At 40.3% G+C, this 23,676-nt stretch overlaps 1 protein-coding gene across 5 annotated transcripts in view; it reads right to left on the reverse strand.

The window, feature by feature from the left end:
* Positions 1-1,254: 1,254 nt before the first annotated feature.
* Positions 1,255-23,676, reverse strand: part of LOC103713154 (uncharacterized) — a 28,144-nt gene continuing 5,722 nt past the window's right edge. The window contains exons 3-9 of one of the 5 annotated variants that reach the window (XM_089925293.1): positions 22,685-22,756; positions 22,457-22,540; positions 20,641-20,675; positions 20,388-20,473; positions 16,853-16,918; positions 10,309-10,521; positions 1,255-3,280 (exon numbers count right to left, since the gene is read on the reverse strand). In XM_089925293.1, the coding sequence (XP_089781419.1) occupies positions 3,171-3,280; positions 10,309-10,521; positions 16,853-16,918; positions 20,388-20,473; positions 20,641-20,675; positions 22,457-22,540; positions 22,685-22,756 (666 nt within the window). In that variant the 3' untranslated portion in view covers positions 1,255-3,170. Of the gene's footprint in view, positions 3,281-3,569; positions 3,869-10,308; positions 10,522-16,852; positions 16,919-20,387; positions 20,474-20,640; positions 20,676-22,456; positions 22,541-22,684; positions 22,757-23,676 lie in introns of those variants that run through there. The other 4 variants (XM_089925294.1, XM_039125544.3, XM_039125546.3 and 1 more) reach the window with 4 other exon arrangements.

Here is a 23,676-nt window from a genome sequence, read left to right on the forward strand (position 1 = left end):
TCTGTTCGGCTGCTCAGAGCCGGACAGAACCATTCTGTTCGGCACTGTGCAGCCGAACAGAAGGCTTCTGTTCGGCACCGTGCAGCCGAACAGAAGGCTTCTGTTCGGTTGAGTGTTGCCGAACAGAGGGCTTCTGTTCGGCACTGTTCAGCCGAACAGAAGGGTTCTGTTCGGCGATCCAGTGCCGAACGGAGCACTGGAGGCGGGGGGGCGGGGAGCTACCTCGACGTGGTCGTGGAGGCGCCGGCGAGGTGCTCGTTGCTCGGGAGATGGCCGGGGAGGTGGTTCCGGGAGAATGCCGGCGACGAGAGGGAGAAGGGGAGAATGCCGGCGACGAGAGGGAGAAGGGGGAACGGGGGGGTTTTGGGCAAGGGAGAAGGGGGAGACGGAGGGGGTTTGGCCGCCGGCGAGGTGCTTGAGGTGCTTGAGGCGAAGTTTTTTGGGCGGAAGGGAGAAGCCGGCTGGAGTGGAGTTTTGGAGGGGAAGAGCGGGGTTTTGGGGGGGGGGGGGGGTTTGGGGGGTGTAGAGAGCAATTTAGGTGAGGGGGTGGGGAGGGTGAAGGGTAATTTAGGATTTTTTAATTTTTTAGGGGTGTCCTTAGCAAATGGGGGGGTGTAGAGAGTATTTAATTTTTTTTTAATTTTTGGGGGGTGTCCTGAGCAATCGGGGGGGTGTATTTAGAACTACCCCACGTGAGTCACAGCAGGAGCGACTACGCCCCCACGCAATAGAGCTTGGACCCAGGCGGCATTTGAAATGGACGGTCTTGATTGATCCCAGGATGGCGGTTGGGAGGGAGGCGAAGGTGGGGGCCACCAACGGGGATTAAAGGACGTTACGGTGTGTGGATGGAGAGAGGGCCGACCCGCCCCACGTTTTGGGCAGCGGTCGAGGCCGCATAATAATAAATCATAGGTGTTCGATAAACCCAGGTCCCCCTCCCATCTATGCCTTCTTGGTGGGTACCTGGCACAAGGCACAAAAGGATTCATATCCAAAGGCATGCTCTGGATATGATTTGTATTTACTTAGAAGAAGCTTCCGTAATCGAATAGGTTCGAAATTGGCACAACAAAACGGACAAACATTATGACATTCGAAGACTAGTGAGAGAATATGGCTCCTTTCGAGCTTCTCATATCTATCGAAAGACATACAAAAGTATTGTTGTACTAAAAAAAAATGTGGGCTTTGACAATAGGAGGCGTAATTAGAAAAAATAAGGTACCATTTATGCTTTCTTAGTGGGTGTTTGAGATGCTGGCACGAGGCACGGAAGGATCCATATCCGAAGGCATGCTCTAGATGCGATCTGTATTTACTTCGAAGAAGACTCGATCACGGTGATCGAGTAGGTTCGAGGCCGGCACGAAGCAGATGGACAATCATGCGTGCATTTGTTGTTGGGTAGGACGGGTGGTGTTGGAGATGTGGTACGGAGATATATGGGATGGTGTTTGTTAGTTAATGATGATGATGCCTACTATGTCCTATGTTCTTAAGTGTCGCATCTTTTCTCTGATGATGCTTTTTCGTTACAAGGCGGGAGCATCGCAACGGGAAAAAAAAAGTGGGACGTGCAAGGTGATTCAATGACGTTATCTTAGCAATAAAAAAAGGTCGATGTGGTCTCCAGGCACTGTAGTTTTTCACGTTTGCGTTTGTTTTGCGCATCCATTCTCCTTTTTATTCGGGACAGCGGGAGCATCCAATCAGTTCACATGTGGAATCACTGCCAGGTGGTCAGTAAATAAAGCATGAATAATGTTTAGGCAAGAAACAAGTATTTCAGCCAAATCTTCTACGGTGATGCATTACTATTTCAAAGAAAAGCTATTATACTTCATCTTAGAATAAGATCATCAATTCATCATTTATGTTTGTCTCCCTTCAAGTTTTAACGGTCGAATTACTTTAAATCTAGAGTCATTTCAGAAAAACTTGCGATCATTTTCTTTTCTATTTCACTTTTTATTATTTCCAAACCAAATGCAGTCCAAGATATACTACGGTATAGCAAAATATTCAGCGTTGTCAGAGCTGCAACCATTGATGGATCTTTATATTCTTGAGTTATTTTATTCTGAATAAACTCCGGCTGGCATAATAGGTATCTCTTAGCTAGGACCATCAAGCCTCCAAATAAGCCATAAAAAGCCTTCCCATCCTATTTTTTATGGTGTCAAACCTAATTAGGAAAACCTGCGGTTCCCAAACCATACATGGGTAAAAAGAGCGTACTCAGTCTGCAGCATGAATAGAAACTCTAGAACCCATAGAAAGAATTGGTGTACTACAGTCGGACCTAACAACCGTTTGTTTACATTAAAACACATGATCTAACTACTGCAGTTGTTGCTGTCTCTACGCCAAAAGACACGATGACACTCCTCGCCTACCAAAGCCATTATGAGAATTTTGTATTGGAAGCATAAGTAGTTGTAACTTGAGGAAAGAAAGCAGGTGCTAAGAAAGACATTATTTTACCAGGAGTGCAGAATGAAATTTTTGAGCCATGATAAACTTATGCAATTTATGGTCACCTGGCTTATGCTAATAGCTAGGTTTGCCCTTTATTTCCTTACAGTTACAACATTGCTGAAAAAAATGTTGAATGTGCTAAGATTGATTATTTTTACAAATGTCGCAATTTATATCAATAATCTGAGAATCAAGAATGATAAACCTGACATGGAATTATGGTGCACACTTTAGGTCCTAAGGAAAGTTTTTCTTTAAAAAAAACGCAGACATTGACTTAGTTTTTTTTATTTTTTTAATAACTTACAAGATATGAGAATGGAAGACTAAGGACACGTAATGATTAATCAAAGAGCTCAAATTTGTGCCAGGGCACAGAATAATGGTGCTGATAACCTAAAAAAGGCCTGATGGTACTTCTAACTGGTATTAACAATCAATTCTCATTGAGCTAAAGGCAAGCAGAACCCAGAAGCCACGCCATCATCCCCAAGAGGGCCACAATTGGTTCAGCCACAGCAATCAAATGAAAGATGGGAATATAAGCAGGCACAATAATCATTTTTTTTACCATTCATGAAGCAGATTTGGCAGGGATGAATTGACCTCACAAGTATTAAAACAGATACCTCAAATGATCTGAAATATGCCAGGTTTCACCATATTAGCTCAGATCCGCACCCTCATTATCATGCAAACCAATTTATATGAGAGCACCATCTGTCATTGCCCATCTGAAGTCTGCATGATGCCCAATAGTTCCTAGCCGTTATCAAGCCAAGCGTCCAAGTTATCAAACCTGTTACCACCAAATACTACAGGGTTTGTCAACCGCCTCAATCACAACTAGTGTGGAGCAAACCAGTGACCTAAATACCAGTCCACTCGACCGATGATCTCCCATTCCACTACACAAGCAAGTTACATGAACAACCCAAGATGAGCATAAATTGTTATCCCCCGCTGAAACATAATTACAGTTTACAGACCCTCACTAAAAGTTGGCCAGCGGACCAATTTAACCAGATAATAACAGCATGCATTTTAATCTCTGAAAGAGCATCTGACACGTATCCAAGAGCACATAATGACACAACCCACCAATTTAAGCTTATTAATCAATTATATTTAGACATCACTGTCTCCAACTACCCATTCTGCACTACTTTAGTTTCTCTATGCTTTCAATAAATAATAGAATAAAAATGCCCGGATGGAAAAGTATAGCTATTGAAACTTAATGGAGCACAGTTATAAATTAAATTTGTTGAGATTGACCAACAAATATAGTTCAAATGACTTCAAAAGCAAATTGTTGAGGTCACAAGCATCCTTCTCTGGCAAAGGCATGATCACTTTCGAGCTTCGGTCCTCTTCTGTTCTTTGGCTGGCAGCATAAGATATTGATCAGTTTCAGTACACAATTGATGTAATTGGGGTGCTTTTTCTTTTAAACCGTGAGTGTGCATGCATACTTGCATATGCTGTTAAGCAAGACTAAAATCTAGCAATGATGATCGTGCACATAGGATGCATTGCGGAGATAAAATATCAATGTGAGGGAAAGAGCAGAAGTTAGAATTATAGTGGTGTACGGTAGGGAAAACCAAGTCTTGCACTAGGGCATGTGACAAAGGAACAGTTAGTTTTGGTCAAGGTCATAGGCAGTGTTTAGAAGGCCTGCAGGATATGGGTGGCCCCGCAGCGCGCACCGGGGGGGGGGGGGGGGGGGGGTGGTGTCAAGATAGTCCAAAACTAACAAAGTACAAATGAAAATAAATAAAAGGAGAGACCTAAAAATATAGTAAACGAATATATAGTAAGTCAATGGAAAGTATTGACTTGGAACCATTCAATACTAATTTATCAATCCTTTTCATCCTGCATACTTTGATAGGACAGGTGGCTAGACAAGACACCCAGATGGACCATTTGGGGGGGCAAGGCAGCCATCTTTTAAAACATGGCCATGAAAGAACTTAGAACTGCAAGGATGTCTGAAAGAAAAGCAATAGATCTGAAACACAGGACTGCATGAAGGATATAGAAAAAGCCTTACTTTTTTTTTTGGGGGGTACAAAAAAAAGCCTTAGTTCATGGACGATGGTTTTTGAAGAATTAAAGGCCTTTGAAGCCAGTCGTGAATAGATGAGAAGCAGCTTATTGTTAATGATCATAAATCATGATTATGATTTTAGTAATGAATTTAAAGTTGCAATGTAACAGCCTTTATTTTATCTTTTCAAGGTCAGACTGTATTTATGCTGTAACCCAAGGATCACGTTCCAATGGTTACAGCGCGCCCCTCTAGTACAGTACCATTGGGACAACAGCACAATGCTCTGGACACCAACTCTGTTGCCCAGATAGACAACCCAAGAGGGGGGGGTGAATTGGGTTTTAAAATAATCTTACAATTTAAAACGATGTGGATGACTAATTAAAGCTATTGCAAGTTGTTTGATTAATTGCTATGTGCTGTGAATGATATGGGAGTAAGAGAAAGAGAGACAATCAATCACAAACACCAAGTTTTATAGTGGTTCGGAGCTAACCCTTGCTCCTACGTCCACTCCCCAAGTCTCACTTGGGAATTCACTATAACCCCTTGGATTACAGCCGGTTGTTTTCCAAGCTCACAACCAAACTTGTTGTTTTACGAGCTCACAACGAACTCGGTCGGTTTTCCCAGGCTCACCGACTAGAACCAACCCCGATTGTTTTCCCGGGATCACAATCGAACCCTTACACGTTGGTTTTACACTCGGCTCACCAACCAACCTCTATACCCTTGATTCAATCCCCCGATTGAACCAAGCAAAGACAATGTGTAGATGAAAAGAACAAACAGAAAAATACAGCTTCTCAAAAGCAGATAAATGGCAATATGAACAATAACGAAGTTAAGAGCCCTCAAACGCTTTTAAGTTGGAGAAGAGGAAGGGCTTCTTGAACTTCGGGTCTCCTCTTGAATGTGTAGTCGACTTGAATGCAGGAGGAGGCTCTTTCAATGTTGGGAAGAAGTAGGTGGATGCAGTTAATGCTGCTCTTCCCTCTTTTTCGTTGAAGAACAAGTTGCAGAGATTGAAAGCTTGATTACTTGGAGTGGAATGGTTGTTCTCTGCTTTGCTACAGTCCTCTGTGGCTATTTAAACCAACCCCCACGGAAACTAGCCGTTAGAGAGCTTTTTCTGCCCGTTCTGCACACTCTGTACACCCTGACAATGTGTCCGTTGGTGGGATGGAGTCGACTCGCGCGATCAGGAGTCGACTCGGCTGTAGCGGAAGTCGACTCATGCTTTTCTGGAGTCGACTCGGCAACTGTTTCGGATTTGAATTAAAGTAGCCTCTTAGGCTGGGAGTCGACTCGTCTTGACCTGGAGTCGACTCGCCAACTTCTGGAGCTGACTTGGCTTTCTCGGAGTCGGCTCATCCCATGGAGTCCGTGGATCTATTTTTGAATTTGGTCCACTCGAGTCGACTCGACAATCCTGGGAGTCGACTCGGCGCTCAGAGCCCGAACTCCCTATCTTCTGTCTTTTGCCTCGTCCAGTCTTGGAGTCGACTCGAACTTCCCCGGAGTCGACTCGGCTCTCAGTTTCCGAAACACTGTCTTCTGTCTTTTTGATGTAGAGCTGCCTTGGAGTCGACTCTAGCTGTCTGGGAGTCGACTCGAATCTCAGAGACAGTAAATTGATCTTCTGTCTTCTTTGTGGTTGCGGAGTCTCGCGTATTGCGGGAGTCGACTCGAATCTCAGAGTTCGAAAAACGTTCTCTGACTTTTTCCTTGTGTTCCTCTGAGAGTCGACTCTCACTTTCTTTGAAGTCGACTTGCCAACCATCGGAGTCGACTCGCGTTCCACGGGAGTCGACTCGAATCTCAGACCCGAAAACTGCTCTCTGACTTTTCTGCCTGTGGCTCCTTGGAGTCGACTCTTGCTACCCTGGAGTCGACTCGGTGAACATCGGAGTCGACTCGCGCACTTCAGGAGTCGACTCGCTGACAGGTTTTGAGTTGATGCTTTCTGTTCGTCTGTCTATTCTAAGTCGGAGTCGACTCGTACTTATCCGGAGTCGACTCGAGCCCGTGCCAGTGAACTTGATACGCTTGGAGTCGACTCGTGATACTCTGGAGTCGACTCGAGTCTCAGACTTTGGTTCAGGCTGACTTCTTAACTTATCCAAAATATTATGAACCAAGTCTAGAGACACTTAGACAAGATTTTCACTGAAACACTTAATTGAATTCATTAGTAAGCAAGAGATATACTCAAATGCTTTGAGCTCATCAAAATCAAATAGGGTTTTAATCAATCACTCCACAATCTCCCCCTTTTTGATGATGACAAAACATTGAGTATATGTAAAGTGAATTACTCAATAAACAATGAAATAAAATCCATAATTGAATTCAAATGTCTGGTAATTCAATTTATCCAAGCTTGAAAGGAGTGAAACAATAAATTTCGGAGTTAAAGCTCCCCCTTTCATTTGGAATTATATAAGCCTTCATATTATACAATCAATTGTTTGGCTTATATATCTTTAATGATTTAGCTCGATTAATATTCAGATTCTCCCCCTCAACATATGCATTCTACTATGTTTTGATTCTCTGAATTTTCTTTTAATGCTTTGAAGTTTTTGAACTGAATTTTTTGTTTTTAGAGGGAAAATCTGTCAATTTGTTCTTGAGTAGGATTCAGCTAATCTCCGAATATCCCTTGAATAGATTCTGGAGATTACTCCATTAGAAGCCCCAAAAGAGAGATAATGAGCCTCGAGGTACCAAATCCACTTAGAACAAATTTTGTGTGTTTTAACAATTTTTTTGATTTTCATTGATTCCTTTTACATATTTTATACATATTTCTTCCCCTTTTTGGCATCGTATCAAAAAGAAGGTAAGCACACACAATCAATGGCACAACCAATCAATCATCAAATGGCACAGAATTGAAGAAAATATGGCTACTCATTGTATTGATTTGCATGTAAATACATTTGAGAGTACAAAAAAAAAAAAAAAATAAGGCAAAACAATACAGTCAAAACAAAACACAAAAAGTAGCTATGGTCTCCTCGAGGATGTAGCTCCTCCTCTCGAAGATGTATCTCCTCCTCTCGAGGACGTGGCTCCTCCTCTCGAGGATGTAGCTCCTCCTCTCAATCTGCTCTGCTCCATGAGGAGGGTGACTGCATCTGTAACATGCCCGAGCTGAGTGATAATGGACGAAGTGGCTCTGCTATGTGTAGTAGAGAGCTCAGTCACCGACGTCTGAAGTGCGTCCAGCTTGTCGATGAGCACATTCGACAAGCGCTCGGCCCCCTCGGTAGTGGTGTGCATGTCACGACCGATGTCCTCCCTCATCTGTCGAGTGGTGCTCGTGACCTCACTCATGCTATGAAACTGGGCCTGGAGCAAAGTCCTCATGTTGTAGATCTCTTCCCGCACATGAGCCGTCATGTCAGTCACGGCCGTCAGGGAAGGGACCAACGCTGAAGATGGAGCGGGAGAGGGAGCAGGCACCGAACCTCGGAGCTCCCGAAGCAACTCATCCCTCAGATCTCGGACTATCTCCTGCCGCAGCTCCCGGAGCTGCTCAGGAGCGATGCGGACCTCCATGGATGGTGGAGCCGAGGAGGAGGGTCCGGCGGAGGTGGTAGGAGCAGAAGTGGATGGAAAGTCTGGTAAGTCGGGAAGGTCAGAGTCTGGCTCAGGACTGGGGGAAGGTCTGGTGGTCTGTGTGGTGATGGAAGACTTCCTAACCCATGTCCCCTCTCTCTTCCGAAACCCCATCCTGTGTAGGGTCCCTGCACGCGTGCGATCAGTCCATCGCAATGCGCGAAAGGGTTCCCCCTCAGGGATAGGAATCTCGTACTCCCTAAATAACAAGGTGAAGACCATACCGTAGGGCAAAGTGAGCCTAGGTCTGTCTAGTGGCTCACACATGTATCGATATATGAGTTTGGGGAAGTTGATTGTGGTGTCATGAAGCATGTAGAACATGAGAGCTAGGTCTCTCTCAGATACAAAGTCAAATCTCCCGGTCTTAGGGAAGATGGACCTAGACAATATACTTAGGAGGATCCGCATCTCAATCGGAAGTGAGCTAGCGGATACCTCGTCTAAGGGAGACTGGGGTGGATGCCCTAGAACGGCCGTAAGGGCCTCAACCCTGTCCTCGGGATGTGTGGGAGCCACCCCTACTAGTGGAAGGTGGAGGATGTGGGCAATAAGATCCTCCGTAATGAACAGAGGGACACCGGCTACCGTGCCCTCGATACCCCCATCTCCCCGATGGACGGTACCGTAAAACTCTCTAATGAGCCCTGGATATGTGGGGAGATCTAAGGTGAGGAAGTACTCTAAGCCCTGGGCCCTAAGTCTATCACTTATAGTGAACCCTTCCCGGGAGAGATAGTCGAAGTCGACATATCTCCCGGTGGTGACGGCCTTCCCGGCTAATGGCCTCGCGGGAACCGCCCTTGGCGGGGAACGAGCCGGAGGTTGTGGCCTCGCGGGATCGTGCCGAGCCTTGGAGCGCCTCTCGGGACCGGCCTCGGGTCGGGACCTCTTCCGGACTACGGTTTTACGCGGCATAATGACCTAGAACGGGATGAAAACCTAAAGGATGGTGAAAGGTCGACGGAGAAGGCTTGGGAACGACCGGGGACGACCTAGGAGTCGGCTCTAGGGCTTGTGAACAGTGGCGGCTGAGAAAGAAGTGTTTTCGAAACGACAAAGTTAGGGTTAAAAAGTCGGATCCCGACTGCGAGTCGACTCCACTGAGTCGCGAGTCGACTCGACCTCGAGTCGACTCCAGAATATGCTCGAGTCGACTCTCCTTATGCGCCTGTAGACCTCGAGTCGACTCCCGACTATATGAGAGTCGACTCCCCCTCTGCTGCCATCTTTGCGAGTCGACTCCCGCAAATGCGCGAGTCGACTCCCCCTTAGGAGCCGACTCTGAAACTTACTCGAGTCGTCTCTAACTTTGGCACGCACCTAAAAATCACGTTATGTTCGTGCCGAATGAGGGAAAATCACTAAATTATGATCTGATTTGATGATCATTGAAAAGAAACTCTATTTTAACCACAATCTAATCATCAAAATCAACGAATCTAGTGGAAACTACCACTAGGATGGATCAATCACTCCTAATCCCCTCCTAAGCACACTAAACCTCTCTTCACTTAGGGGTTTTGTAAAAATGTCTGCTAATTGATCATCAGTACAAACAAATTGTAGTGTCACATCACCATTCAGTACATGATCTCTTATGAAGTGATGTCTTATCTCAATGTGTTTAGTTCTTGAATGCTGAATTGGATTTTTAGTTAGATTAATGGCACTTGTATTATCACAGTTAATAGGTATTTTATCTTGTTTAATGCCATAATCTTCTAATTGTTGTTTGATCCACAAGATTTGAGCACAACAACTCCCGGCTGCAACATATTCAGCTTCAGCAGTAGATAATGCAACCGAGTTTTGTTTCTTGCTAAACCATGAGATTAGGTTTTCTCCTAGAAATTGACAAGACCCGCTGGTACTTTTTCTATCAAGCTTACATCCAGCGAAGTCTGAATCTGTGTATCCTATTAAGTTTAGGCTAGATTCTTTAGAGTACCATAACCCTATATTCTTAGTTCCTATTAAGTATTTAAAAATTCTCTTAACTGCAACTAGATGTGATTCCTTAGGATTAGCCTGATATCTAGCACACATGCAGACACTAAACATAATATCAGGTCTACTTGCAGTAAGATACAATAAAGATCCTATCATACCTCTATACAGTTTCTGATCTACAGATTTACCTGATTCATCTTGGTCTAATTTGCATGATGAGCTCATGGGGGTGCTGATTGACTTGTTTCCCTCCATATCAAACTTCTTGAGCATCTCCTTGATATATTTGGCTTGATTGATGAAGATGCCTCCTTCAGACTGTTTGATTTGAAGCCCGAGGAAGTAGTTCAGCTCTCCCATCATGCTCATCTCAAATTCACTCTGCATCAAATCAGCAAATTCTTCGTAGAGGCGATTGTTAGTAGCACCGAAAATGATATCATCAACATAAATCTGTACTAGTAGCATATCTTGGTTTTTCTTTTTCAGAAATAGTGTTGTATCTACATTACCCCTAGAGAACTCATGTTCTAGTAGGAATTTGCTAAGCCTCTCATACCATGCTCTAGGTGCTTGTTTTAAACCATAAAGTGCTTTGTTCAGTTTATATACATGATTAGGGTATTGATGATTTTCAAAACCAGGAGGTTGTTCTACATATACCTCCTCATTTATATACCCATTTAAAAATGCACTTTTTACATCCATTTGAAATAGTTTGAAGTCCTTAGAGCATGCATATGCTAATAATAATCTAATAGCCTCAAGTCTAGCTACAGGAGCAAAGGTTTCATCAAAATCTATACCTTCTTCTTGATTATAACCCTTTGCTACTAGTCTAGCCTTATTCCTTATAACAATTCCATTTTCATCAAGTTTATTTTTATAAATCCATTTAGTACCTATAATCGGATATTCAGAAGGTCTCTCTACTAGATTCCATACCTTGTTTCTAGTAAATTGGTTTAATTCTTCTTGCATTGCATTTATCCAATTTACATCATTTTCGGCTTCTTCTATATGTTTGGGCTCAAAGTGTGAGACGAAAGCTAGATGGTTATTTAAATTCCTAAGAGATGCTCTAGTCCTAACCGGTTGAGATGGATCATCTAGAATTAGTTCCTTAGGATGCCCGTGAGCATACCTCCAAGCTTTAGTTAGCCCATGATTCACAATATCCTCTTGGCTTGATGATGCTCCTTCAATCAATTTTTGATTATCATCTTGTAATGTCATCTCATCTATCTTTTCTTCAAGAATTTCAGCATCATCATCAAAGTTGACTTTCTTACTAGAGGAGATGTCACTAGAATCATCAAATACAACATGTATAGATTCTTCTATAACTAAGGTTCTTTTATTAAAGACTCTATAGGCTTTACTAGTTGTAGAGTAACCTAAGAATATTTCCTCATCAGATTTAGAGTCAAATTTACCTAGATTATCTTTCCCATTATTATGAACAAAACACCTACATCCAAAAACATGAAAGTAATTAACTTTTGGTTTTCTGTTTTTCCAAAGTTCATAAGGTGTTTTCTTTATGATGGGTCTCAATAGAACTCTATTTAATATATGACAAGAAGTATTAATGGCTTCTCCCCAAAAGTACTTAGGGAGGTTACTTTCACATAACATAGTTCTAGCCATTTCCTCTAGAGTTCTATTTTTCCTCTCCACAACTCCATTTTGTTGTGGTGTCCTAGGTGCAGAAAAATTATGGGTTATCCCCTTTTTACTATAAAACTCATCAAATGACTGATTTTCGAATTCGGTACCATGGTCACTTCTAATGGCTATTACTGAAGTATCTCTAGCATTGGTTACTTCCTTATGAAACTTTTTAAATACTGAAAAAGCTTGATCTTTATGTGCTAAGAACATAACCCAAGTGTATCTAGAATAGTCATCTACAATAACTAGACCATATTTATTTCCACCTAGGCTAGTGGTTCTAGTTGGTCCGAATAGGTCCATGTGTAATAATTCTAGAGGTCTAGATGTAGAGACACATTTTATGGATTTAAATGAGTTCCTAGATTGTTTGCCAAATTGACATGCTTCACATATTTTGTTCTTCTCAAATTTTAATTTTGGCAAACCTATCACGGAATCTCTTTTAACTAGTTTAGTTATTGTGTCCATGCTTGCATGACCTAACTTACGGTGCCATAACCAGCTAGCATCATTATCCTTAGTTTCATTAACAACTAGACATTGGTTATGTTTGGCAAGATCTTCAAGGTCTACAACATACACATTCCCACGTCTAATTCCTTTAAAAACTAAACTATTGTCATTAGGGTTTGTTATAATGCATAGTGATGGTTTAAACATAACATCATACCCTTTATCACATAATTGACTAATGCTTAATAAGTTATGCTTAAGACCATCAACATATCTAACATTATCAATAAAAGTAGAAGGGGTAATTTGAACTTTACCAATACCAATGATGTGACCTTGGTTGTTGTCTCCAAAAGTCACAGCACCTCCCTTCTTAGCTTCAAGGGTGAAAAATTGATCCTTGTCACCCGTCATGTGTCTTGAGCAGCCACTATCCAAATACCAGCAGTTTTTGTTGACATTGGCTGCAAGACACTCCTACACAAGCAAATCATATCATCTTAGGTACCCAAGTTTTCTTGGGTCCTTCATGGTTAGTCAAGTTGGTTCCTTTTGGAACCCATACCCTTTTAATTTTCCTTTTTATTTTACCTTTCCTAAAATTACACACATTTGCTTTATGACCTATAGTTCCACAACAAAAGCAGGTTATTTTCTTAGTTTTACTTTCTCCAGCTTTAACAAAGAAGTTACTAAGAAGTTTTTGTTTATTTCTTGGTTTATATCCTAAACCCGCTTTATTAAATACTGCTCGTTGACTATTTAGTATCATATTTAACTTTTCAGAACTATATGTAAATTTTTCAACCAAAGGTTTGTATTTGTTAAGTTCTTTAGTTAGTGTTTGATTTTCTGCTTTTAGATCATTTAGTTCTTTTGTGAGATCCTTGTTTAAGATTTGTTTATGGTTTTTAAGTTCTGAAAATTCCTTAGTTAGTTCTTCGTTATCTTTACTTAAGGTGTTAGTTTTCTTAATTAAGAGTTGGTTGCTTGTCTTAAGTTCTAGATTTTCTTTGGTGATACAGTCCTTATCCTTAATTAGTTTATCGCATTTAAGTATGTATGATTGATTAGCTATTTTTAGTTCTTTATTCTTAAGATTTATGGCCTTATATTCTATCATTAATTCATTAAATGCATCATAAAGTTCATCAAAAGAAAAATCGAGATGTGATTCAGATGTTACCTCATTTTCATTGGCCATGAAGCACAAATTGGCCTTTTCTTCTTGTTCTTCATCCGATGATGAAGATGATGCGTCGGAGTCCGATAAGGTGGTGACGAGGGCTTTCTTCTTCTTGTACTTGTTGCCCTTCTTTAGTAAGGGACACTCAGCTCTGATGTGTCCCGGTTTTTTACACTCATAGCAGCCAATCCCCTCATTTTCCCTTTCCTTACCTTTGTCCTTGCGGTAGGAATTTGAGGGGCCTCTCCTTTGATGATAGGACTTCTTGTGGTTGATGAATTTTCTGAATTTGCGCACAAGAAGAGCCTCACCATCATCTTCCTCATGTTCTTCTTCTTCACTGCTGCTACTGCAAGACAAGTCCTTGTTAGATGAAGTAGATTTAAGAGCTATTACATTTTTCTTATGGGAGGACTCTTCCTCGTTGTGTTGCTTCATGGTTAGCTCGTGCGTCATTAGGGATCCAAGAAGCTCCTCAAGTGGTAACTTGTTCAAGTCCTTGGCTTCTTGGATTGCCGTCACTTTAGCTTCCCATGACCTTGGTAGACAACGAAGGATTTTCCTGACAAGCTCACTGTTAGTATAGTTCTTGCCAAGGCTTTTTAGGCCATTGACAATGTCAGTAAACCTAGTGAACATGCATGTGATTGTTTTATTAGAATCCATTTTAAATAGTTCATACTTATGAACCAAAATATTTATTTTGGATTCTTTGACTTGATTCGTGCCCTCATGGGTCACTTCAAGTCTGTCCCAAATCTCTTTTGCAGAATTGCAAGTTGAGACCCTATTGAATTCATTTCTATCTAAGGCACAATAAAGCACATTCATAGCTTTAGAGTTTAGTTGTGCCTTTCTCATGTCATGTTCATCCCAATCCTTTTCTAGTTTGGGTACCGTGACACCCTCTACATATATGGATGGGATGTATGGCCCATTTACTACAATGGTCCACATCTCATAGTCTTGGGCTTGGATGAATATTCTCATCCTAGCCTTCCAATATGAGTAGTCGGATCCATTAAAGAATGGGGGTCTTTGGGTGGACTGACCCTCAATGTGGGAAGATCCAAATGGGGTTGTCATTTCGATCTTTTACTCTTGGGTGGAAGAGTTTAGGCTCTGATACCACTTGTTGTCCAGATAGACAACCCAAGAGGGGGGGTGAATTGGGTTTTAAAATAATCTTACAATTTAAAACAATGTGGATGACTAATTAAAGCTATTGCAAGTTGTTCGATTAATTGCTATGTGCTGTGAGTGATATGAGAGTAAGAGAAAGAGAGACAATCAATCACAAACACCAAGTTTTATAGTGGTTCGGAGCTAACCCTTGCTCCTACGTCCACTCCCCAAGTCTCACTTGGGAATTCACTATAACCCCTTGGATTACAGCCGGTTGTTTTCCAAGCTCACAACCAAACTTGTTGTTTTACGAGCTCACAACGAACTCGGTCGGTTTTCCCAGGCTCACCGACTAGAACCAACCCCGATTGTTTTTCCGGGATCACAATCGAACCCTTACACGTTGGTTTTACACTCGGCTCACCAACCAACCTCTATACCCTTGATTCAATCCCCCGATTGAACCAAGCAAAGACAATGTGTAGATGAAAAGAACAAACAGAAAAATACAGCTTCTCAAAAGCAGATAAATAGCAATATGAACAATAACGAAGTTAAGAGCCCTCAAACGCTTTTAAGTTGGAGAAGAGGAAGGGCTTCTTGAACTTCGGGTCTCCTCTTGAATGTGTAGTCGACTTGAATGCAGGAGGAGGCTCTTTCAATGTTGGGAAGAAGTAGGTGGATGCAGTTAATGCTGCTCTTCCCTCTTTTTCGTTGAAGAACAAGTTGCAGAGATTGAAAGCTTGATTACTTGGAGTGGAATGGTTGTTCTCTGCTTTGCTACAGTCCTCTGTGGCTATTTAAACCAACCCCCACGGAAACTAGCTGTTAGAGAGCTTTTTCTGCCCGTTCTGCACACTCTGTACACCCTGACAATGTGTCCGTTGGTGGGATGGAGTCGACTCGCGCGATCAGGAGTCGACTCGGCTGTAGCGGGAGTCGACTCATGCTTTTCTGGAGTCGACTCGGCAACTGTTTCGGATTTGAATTAAAGTAGCCTCTTAGGCTGGGAGTCGACTCGTCTTGACCTGGAGTCGACTCGCCAACTTCTGGAGCTGACTTGGCTTTCTCGGAGTCGGCTCATCCCATAGAGTCCGTGGATCTATTTTTGAATTTGGTCCACTCGAGTCGACTCGACAATCCTGGGAGTCGACTCGGCGCTCAGAGCCCGAACTCCCTATCTTCTGTCTTTTGCCTCGTCCAGTCTTGGAGTCGACTCGAACTTCCCCGGAGTCGACTCGGCTCTCAGTTTCCGAAACACTGTCTTCTGTCTTTTTGATGTAGAGCTGCCTTGGAGTCGACTCTAGCTGTCTGGGAGTCGACTCGAATCTCAGAGACAGTAAATTGGTCTTCTGTCTTCTTTGTGGTTGCGGAGTCTCGGAGTCGACTCGCGTATTGCGGGAGTCGACTCGAATCTCAGAGTTCGAAAAACGTTCTCTGACTTTTTTCTTGTGTTCCTCTGAGAGTCGACTCTCACTTTCTTTGAAGTCGACTTGCCAACCATCGGAGTCGACTCGCGTTCCACGGGAGTCGACTCGAATCTCAGACCCGAAAACTGCTCTCTGACTTTTCTGCCTGTGGCTCCTTGGAGTCGACTCTTGCTACCCTGAAGTCGACTCGCGCACTTCAGGAGTCGACTCGCTGACAGGTTTTGAGTTGATGCTTTCTGTTCGTCTGTCTGTTCTAAGTCGGAGTCGACTCGTACTTATCCGGAGTCGACTCGAGCCCGTGCCAGTGAACTTGATACGCTTGGAGTCGACTCGTGATACTCTGGAGTCGACTCGAGTCTCAGACTTTGGTTCAGGCTGACTTCTTAACTTATCCAAAATATTATGAACCAAGTCTAGAGACACTTAGACAAGATTTTTACTGAAACACTTAATTGAATTCATTAGTAAGCAAGAGATATACTCAAATGCTTTGAGCTCATCAAAATCAAATAGGGTTTTAATCAATCACTCCACAAACTCTCTCATGGTCTGGGATGTCCTGACCATCCAGTAGGTACCAGTTTGGGACAGACCAGGATGATTTCATCTGAGAACTTGGGATGCTCTGGCATCCAGGAACACATTTTTTTAGAAATAAACTTGCTCCTCTTCATTCTTGTTCTTAGTCGTCATTTATGTCCATCCCAGTCCATCCCAACCCATCCCAATACTGTACCAACTAGCACTAGACCAAGATGGTTACCGGTATTGGGGTTTTAAGTCTTGGATGCAACCAAAGCAAAAACCACATTCCTGTATTACGTTGCAATAAGGCTATTGATGGAACAAAGAACATCATACCAGCTTTTTCCTCTTCTCGCTTCTTTGCAGCTTCTGCTCTTTGTTTTCGTACTAAGGCCAGACGCTCTGCAAAAGATCAAACTTGATCAGAGCCTTATGATGTAATGTATCATATGTCAAGTAATCTAGTTACTTAAGAGGAGAAACTAGCGTTGTTTGCATAGAAATATGACACTCTAAACTGCAAGATTGTGCTAAGGGTGCTCTGGATGGAATGAATGCTTTACAGTTTACACCAAGCACATGCGTGCAGGTCCATAAAAGCAAGCTGCATGAAAGCAAATATGCATGGTGCACTTTTAATACTATTTGTTGCATAACTAGCATAATAGTTTAACGGTGCCAGAATGCAGGCCATGACATCTGTAACATGATTCATGCAACTGATCATAATCTACAAAATCCGTGATACGTGAAAACCAAGATGTATTTAAGGCTCAGCATAAAGTGGTCACAAATAATGCTAGGCTATAGGACAGAATAACAAATGGTAATGATTTGTTTCATTAGTTCAAAATAACAAAACCATCTGAAGTACTCTGAAATCCCTTGCCTTTTTCTCCACAAGGAAAATGCAGAAAACTAACAATAGATCAACACCAAAGTTTGCACATCAAGATACTGTTATGACGATGCAAAGACATCAAAACAATTGTCATGAAGAATAATGTAGTAAATCCAAATCTCAACTAGTTTACTGCAGTAAATCCACCACAATATTGATTTTATCCAATAAGCAGATATCTAGCAGAAGTTGTTGGCAGATTTCCATAACTAAAGTTACAATGATGCTTCCTCATAAACTGTAATTGGACCATATTCTAATTCCTCCCAATACTTGTCAATTATGTTCTTTCTTCATATCTAAAACACACAGATTTTAGAGACAAGCCAAGAGACCAATCCTCATTTCCTCCATTGATCCTTCTTTCTTTTCTATTTTGCTATTTGCTGTAAACTCCAATGGCTAAAGAGAGTATTTGGTGGAATAAAGCTTTCAACTCTGCATACATTCTCTCATCAGCTGCCAAGAGAACCCAACATTTGCCAACTAACCTGCTTCCAATTCACTTTCTCAAAGTAAGCAAAAAAACCTAAAATTTAACAAGATTTTGCATTAACTAGCACTTCCTAGAAGGTCTGATCATACCCTTTTGCCTAGGAACCGGAGGTTTTGGGTTCAAAGCTTGGGTAGTGTATCACCAAGTGTTGGGACTTAGGTAAATGTGGTGCAGCTGGGCCTCCTCCCTTTCAAAAACTCATATATCCAGATCCCTGCCACCAATTTCCATAGCCTTTTAGAGCCTTTACCATGATACTCAATAACACAACAACAAAACCTCCATTCTCAAAATATTCACATTTTTTACAGATTGTCACACTACTGTCCGCCTCAAGTCCAATACGTCTTAACAAAAGCCAACAAAACCTTATCATACTAAAAGATATGTCTAGTCTTCCTCAGGGCTAAACATAACAACAAACTCTATCTTGAGTGCCCGACAGTTGAGCCTGAGATAGAAAATTAACTCGATTTTAAGTCAAGTAATTTTAAGTCAAGTAAGCATATAGTTGATGACCCAAGCAACCCAATCAAAACCAATCCAGATATTTGTAACTGGGGTGCCAACCTAACCCACCTAAACCTAACCCCACATTCTAGAGTAAGACTGCCAAACTAGAGTGGGCTCAAATTAAATTCCTATCACATCTAATACACACACACACACATATACACACTAAATGGAGGCTCTGCTTGTGCAGAGCTCTCTATTCCCCACGTAGATGCCCATTTAATAACGTTATTAATAAAATTCTTTATTTTGGATAATAAATAGGGCTCTTTTTTAATACGGAGCTTTATCAAAATATAGCAATATAATATCATTAATAAGAAGTTTATTAGCTTATTGAACTAATATTAAATAAAGAACTTTTCATTAGTACTACTAAACTAATACAAAATTAATCATATTATTAATAACCATATTTGCTTGATGTATGTTGATATTAATGAAAAACACTTTTCATTAGTATTGCACCCTGGCCATATCCCATGCGGCTCTTTAGATTAAACTAATGTTTTATAATTTTCATTTCACTATTATGATCGTGATCTTACTTAAAAGTGAAAATACAACCACTAATGGCCCAGCTATATTGTATTTAAATATCCTTACTTTTCTATTTCTCATTATATGTAGGTTGGAGTTGGATCACGATCCTATTATTTAGAATAATGTACTATTTTACTATATCAATAAATATACATTTATTGTTAGAAATTTTGTATAGTGATAGTATATCATAATGTTAAATTTTAATTTATTTCAAAAAATAATTAGGCTCTTATATATATTCTATTATGTTCTATTCTATTATCTATTATCTATTCTATTATATCTATTCTACATTCATTTCAGGAAAAGTTGGAAAAAGAAAAAAAAATGGCACTCCTCGCACAAAATGCTAGTTATAACCTAAACCCAATAAAAACCAAACTACCCTAACCCAAGTTGTACTTGAGTTGACAATTATGGAACTAGCTTGAGTTTAAGTTTGGGCTGTTCAAGTGGATTGTCCTGGTCGGTTAGCGTAGTGTGTTGGTAAAGCTGGGTTTGGCCCTTGATCAAACCCAGACAGCACAAGCCACACCCCTAGTTATTCCCCAACTTCAGCATATAATTTGTGCCTGAAAAATGAATGCAAACCCTTACAAACTTATAGCTTCTACTCTCCATGCTCAAACTTGTTTAAAGTCTATGAAACTAGAAAGTTGCTCCTTAATGCATGGGCATAATTTCTGTAATCAACGTCAGATGTTTGCTAGGGCAAGATTCCTTCCCATGAAATACCACCAAATAGGAATATAAAATTGTGAGCATGCACAGAAATGTCACTTCAAGCACATGAGTAACTATTAGCTCTCTAGCAATTATATGATGCATACATCTTTTATAAGCACCAATGCTCGTATATAGAGGAGGAATAACGTAAGGAGGAGTTTCTACTTAAAAGCACTCTAGATGCACATTTATAATATCTTGAAAAAGTGAATCTACATGTATGTTCTGTTCATCACAGGATGTGAATGTTTCTTCTTGAAAACCCTCAAGATGCACATTTATAAGATCTTGAAAAGGTAAATTTGCATGTTCGTGCTGTTCATCACATGAATTTATTTTGAAACATAATATAACTAAATACCTATTTGAGATCCAATTATGCATCCTATGAACTCATGGCATGCCAGAATCATAACACAACCTTATGAAAGGCAGCTTGTTTATAACCTTTTCAAACTAGTGACTCTTCTTTCTTCATGGAAACTAAAAATCAGGGTGACAGGTGAGATCAAACCTAGGTCTCTTGCATCTACACCAACAGGCTTTGCCAAAATGAACCAGTTGGCACCCTCAGTCACTTTGATATATATGACAACAAAAAGCTTTACAATTCCATTTAGAGCTCCTAGTCAAATTTGTAGACAAACAAAATAGGAAAACAAAATTTGCCAGGTTTTTCTTAATTTTACCTAAATCTTTTCTAGCTTGTTCTGTTTTTCCTTGCTCCTGCAGCCTCATGTATCGCTCATGGGCTTTTTGTTTCTCTATCTCCTCCCTATAAGCATCAAACATAATTCAATAAACCAATATGAAAGAAACAAAACAAAACTCCAGAGCAAAACAAATGCTAGAACCCCACTAATAAACTAGGCAGATTTATGTAAAAGAATTCATGCGAGGAACGGTCCTAAAGAGGATACACAAGTAGCACGCATAACACACCTTTCACGCCTTGAGAGTTCAGTTGTTCTCTCCAGCTGCATTTAAGTTTGAAAATATGAATATATATCAGATTTATATAGAACTGATAATCGGTACCAAAATTTGCATATCTTTACATATAGGCAACAATAAAAACAAAGTGCCATATTTGAATAGCACTGTAGACATAGAACCGTAGATAATATGATGGGAATTTAATTCTGTTCACATAAGCAACCATTGTTTTACAAAAATAAAATAAAATAATGTCCTAGAATTGAGATGAGGGATCTGATTCAGACATACCAACCTACCTGAAATAAATGGCTTCAGATAAGGGCTTTCTGCTTTTTTCTATTATCTACGAATCAATATAAAATTATGTTCGTATGTGGAATTCAGGAGAGGGATCTGATACAAACATACCAAGCTTCCAGAATATAAATGGGTTTGGGTAAGGATTTTCTCCTTTTTTTCTATTATGATAAAAGAATTGGGTTGGAATAACATAACGTTCCAATTATAAACGGTTCAGATTCAATTTCAGCCCCAAGACTCCATGGTCACCATGGGATGGACAGACCCTTGAAACCCGACCCTAGGCCCTAGGTTAGTAGTAACAGTTCAGCAGGCAACAGGCTAGTCAATATTAATATTTGGCCCAGATTATTAGGAAGATCACATAGTTAATGGATAAGAAAAGGAACAAATACTGAACAGAAAGTTAAGAGGCAACATTTTCAGCATTCATAATGATTCCATTTCTAAAATAATCTCATTTTATTTTGACACAAAACTAATATCCCTCTTCCTGACCCTTTTCCCTTTTCATTTTTTACGTATATAACTGACAAATAAAGTCCTCACGGTGTTGGCATCTCAGGTCCATATAAGATCAATGGGTTTGGTATGGCTTTGGTCTTTTCAACTTGATTATAAATGGGCTGGCCATGGGTTAAAGGTTGTCTAACAAACCCAAACCCAAATAGATCCAACAAAGGTTTCAGCTGAGATAAACCAAAAGTGAACCACAATCTCAGGTTTCAGCCAATTTCAGCCGAAACAAGCTACAAGTTTTTTAAAGTAATATTTTGGTATTTACAATCATATTGGATTAGTTCTTCATTTATTTAAGCAATTTCTTTATTTATTTTTACATATGCTATATAATGTTAAATAAAAATTATGATTTTTTTTCTTTTTAAAAGAAGAGATGGATAATGAACAAAACCTTTGACGGACCAAGGCCTCTAAAAAGGCCTTTATTCCAGCACATTACAAAGAGCACTATGAACTAAATAAATGGCATTTCAAAAAAATAACATCTTTCTATATAAAATAAATATAATATTTTATAACTTCATGTGACTGATTGAATAACCATTGAACCTCCAAAAAAAGATAATTAAACATATTTGTGAGTTTTACTGGAAAATAAAGAAAATATTTTTAATTCATTCGGCAGATTTCTAATATTTGTATATAAGAAAAATTGATTACTGCTGGCATTTGTTAATATGAGTATATATTGTCACACCTCATCTCAACTCAATGAGGGCAAAGAGTGCCTATGTAGATTGCTAAGATAAAATGTCTTCAAAATATGGGATTTACATTAACTTGCACTTGGTCATTGATTGTTGCTACAAAATTACAACTCTATAAAATAAAACTTGTTTTGTAGTGCATATAGACCAAGCCTCGAGAACTTCAGCCAGTGCACAGAGAGCACAAAAAAGTAGCCAATGACATCCAAAAAAAATTTGCAAAATATCACATGCCATAGAGAAGCATTGCATAAGAAATTAAAACATGGAAAAAAAACTGTGCAACTTACATCAGCTTGTCCAGCTTTCATAGTCTTTGGTTTTACCAAGTTTGGATTCTCTATCTGAATAATGCCCTGGATGCCTTTCCTTCTCTGTCAACATTATAAAGCAATTGAAAACAAGTATTATAATTCAAATAGGTTAAATATTTCAAATGTAATCATATGATGGATATTCAGCATGGCAGATGAAGCACCACAGTAGCAACAAACATGAGGATCAAGAGAGGTTACTACCTCAGTCTCTTCTTCAGAATCCTCTTCAGATTCCTCTTCGATTTCCTCCCCTTCTTTGTGCTCAACCTCCACCTGTTGGACTTACAAGGATAAGTTCCTTTTGATGAAAACTAGCTCAAGTGAAACATCAAATGAGTATTGAACAAATTATTTGCACTTGAATGTACAGAATCCAACACCCAGATGATAGAAACAATTTAGCATTTATAACCACTAAATGCAATTTATATAAAAAAAATCATAAAAATTGACATTGGCACACAAGTGTAGCAACTAAAAATGAAACCAAGAAAATCATATTTACCAAGAGATTATCAAGCATATGATTGCTTATCTTATAAGCTCACCCTTCTAAAGATTACTCCTAGGCTTAACACTCTTAACTTGGATGACAGAGCCTTTCACATACACTGCCAAACACCTCATAAATCATAACATCTTGCAACTACCTAGCACAAAAATCTGCACCATCCCCTTCATCAGTCATATACTCTCATTACTCTTTACTACAATCAGACTAACTACATACTTTCAAAGGTTATCAACCTTTAGAATTTAGAAGCATCAAAATCTCACACCAAATCAAATTTTGTTGTATAATCAACCAAACATGTATTGCATCACCATTGGCAAAGAACTACACAGACCATTAATGTTGGCAATGCACACAAAAGTGACTCATGGAAGATGGGAGTACGTGACAAAAATTGATAAGGGCCACAAACCATACAGCTGCATTTGCTTAGATAGGAATACATTTGGGATGGATGGCATCTCCTTTGTGTAAAGGTGCAATTGCATGTTGGCTTTAGTTTAAGGTGGGAAGAAGAGAGAGCAAAATTTTCATAGAATATATGAAAAAGCAATGTTCTTCAGATTTTCTTGTCATTGACATTTATTTTCTTTGGTGCATACAAGCAGTTGACTCAAATTTGCTACAGGATGAGAGGGGATGTGACGGTGTAATAATTCAGCAGGGGCAAAGATTCAGC

Source organism: Phoenix dactylifera, chromosome 1 (genome assembly GCF_051530095.1).
Source record: "Phoenix dactylifera cultivar Ajwa chromosome 1, Ajwa_hap1_PhDact_Kaust_v1.1, whole genome shotgun sequence".
NCBI classification, from domain to species: Eukaryota; Viridiplantae; Streptophyta; class Magnoliopsida; order Arecales; family Arecaceae; genus Phoenix; species Phoenix dactylifera.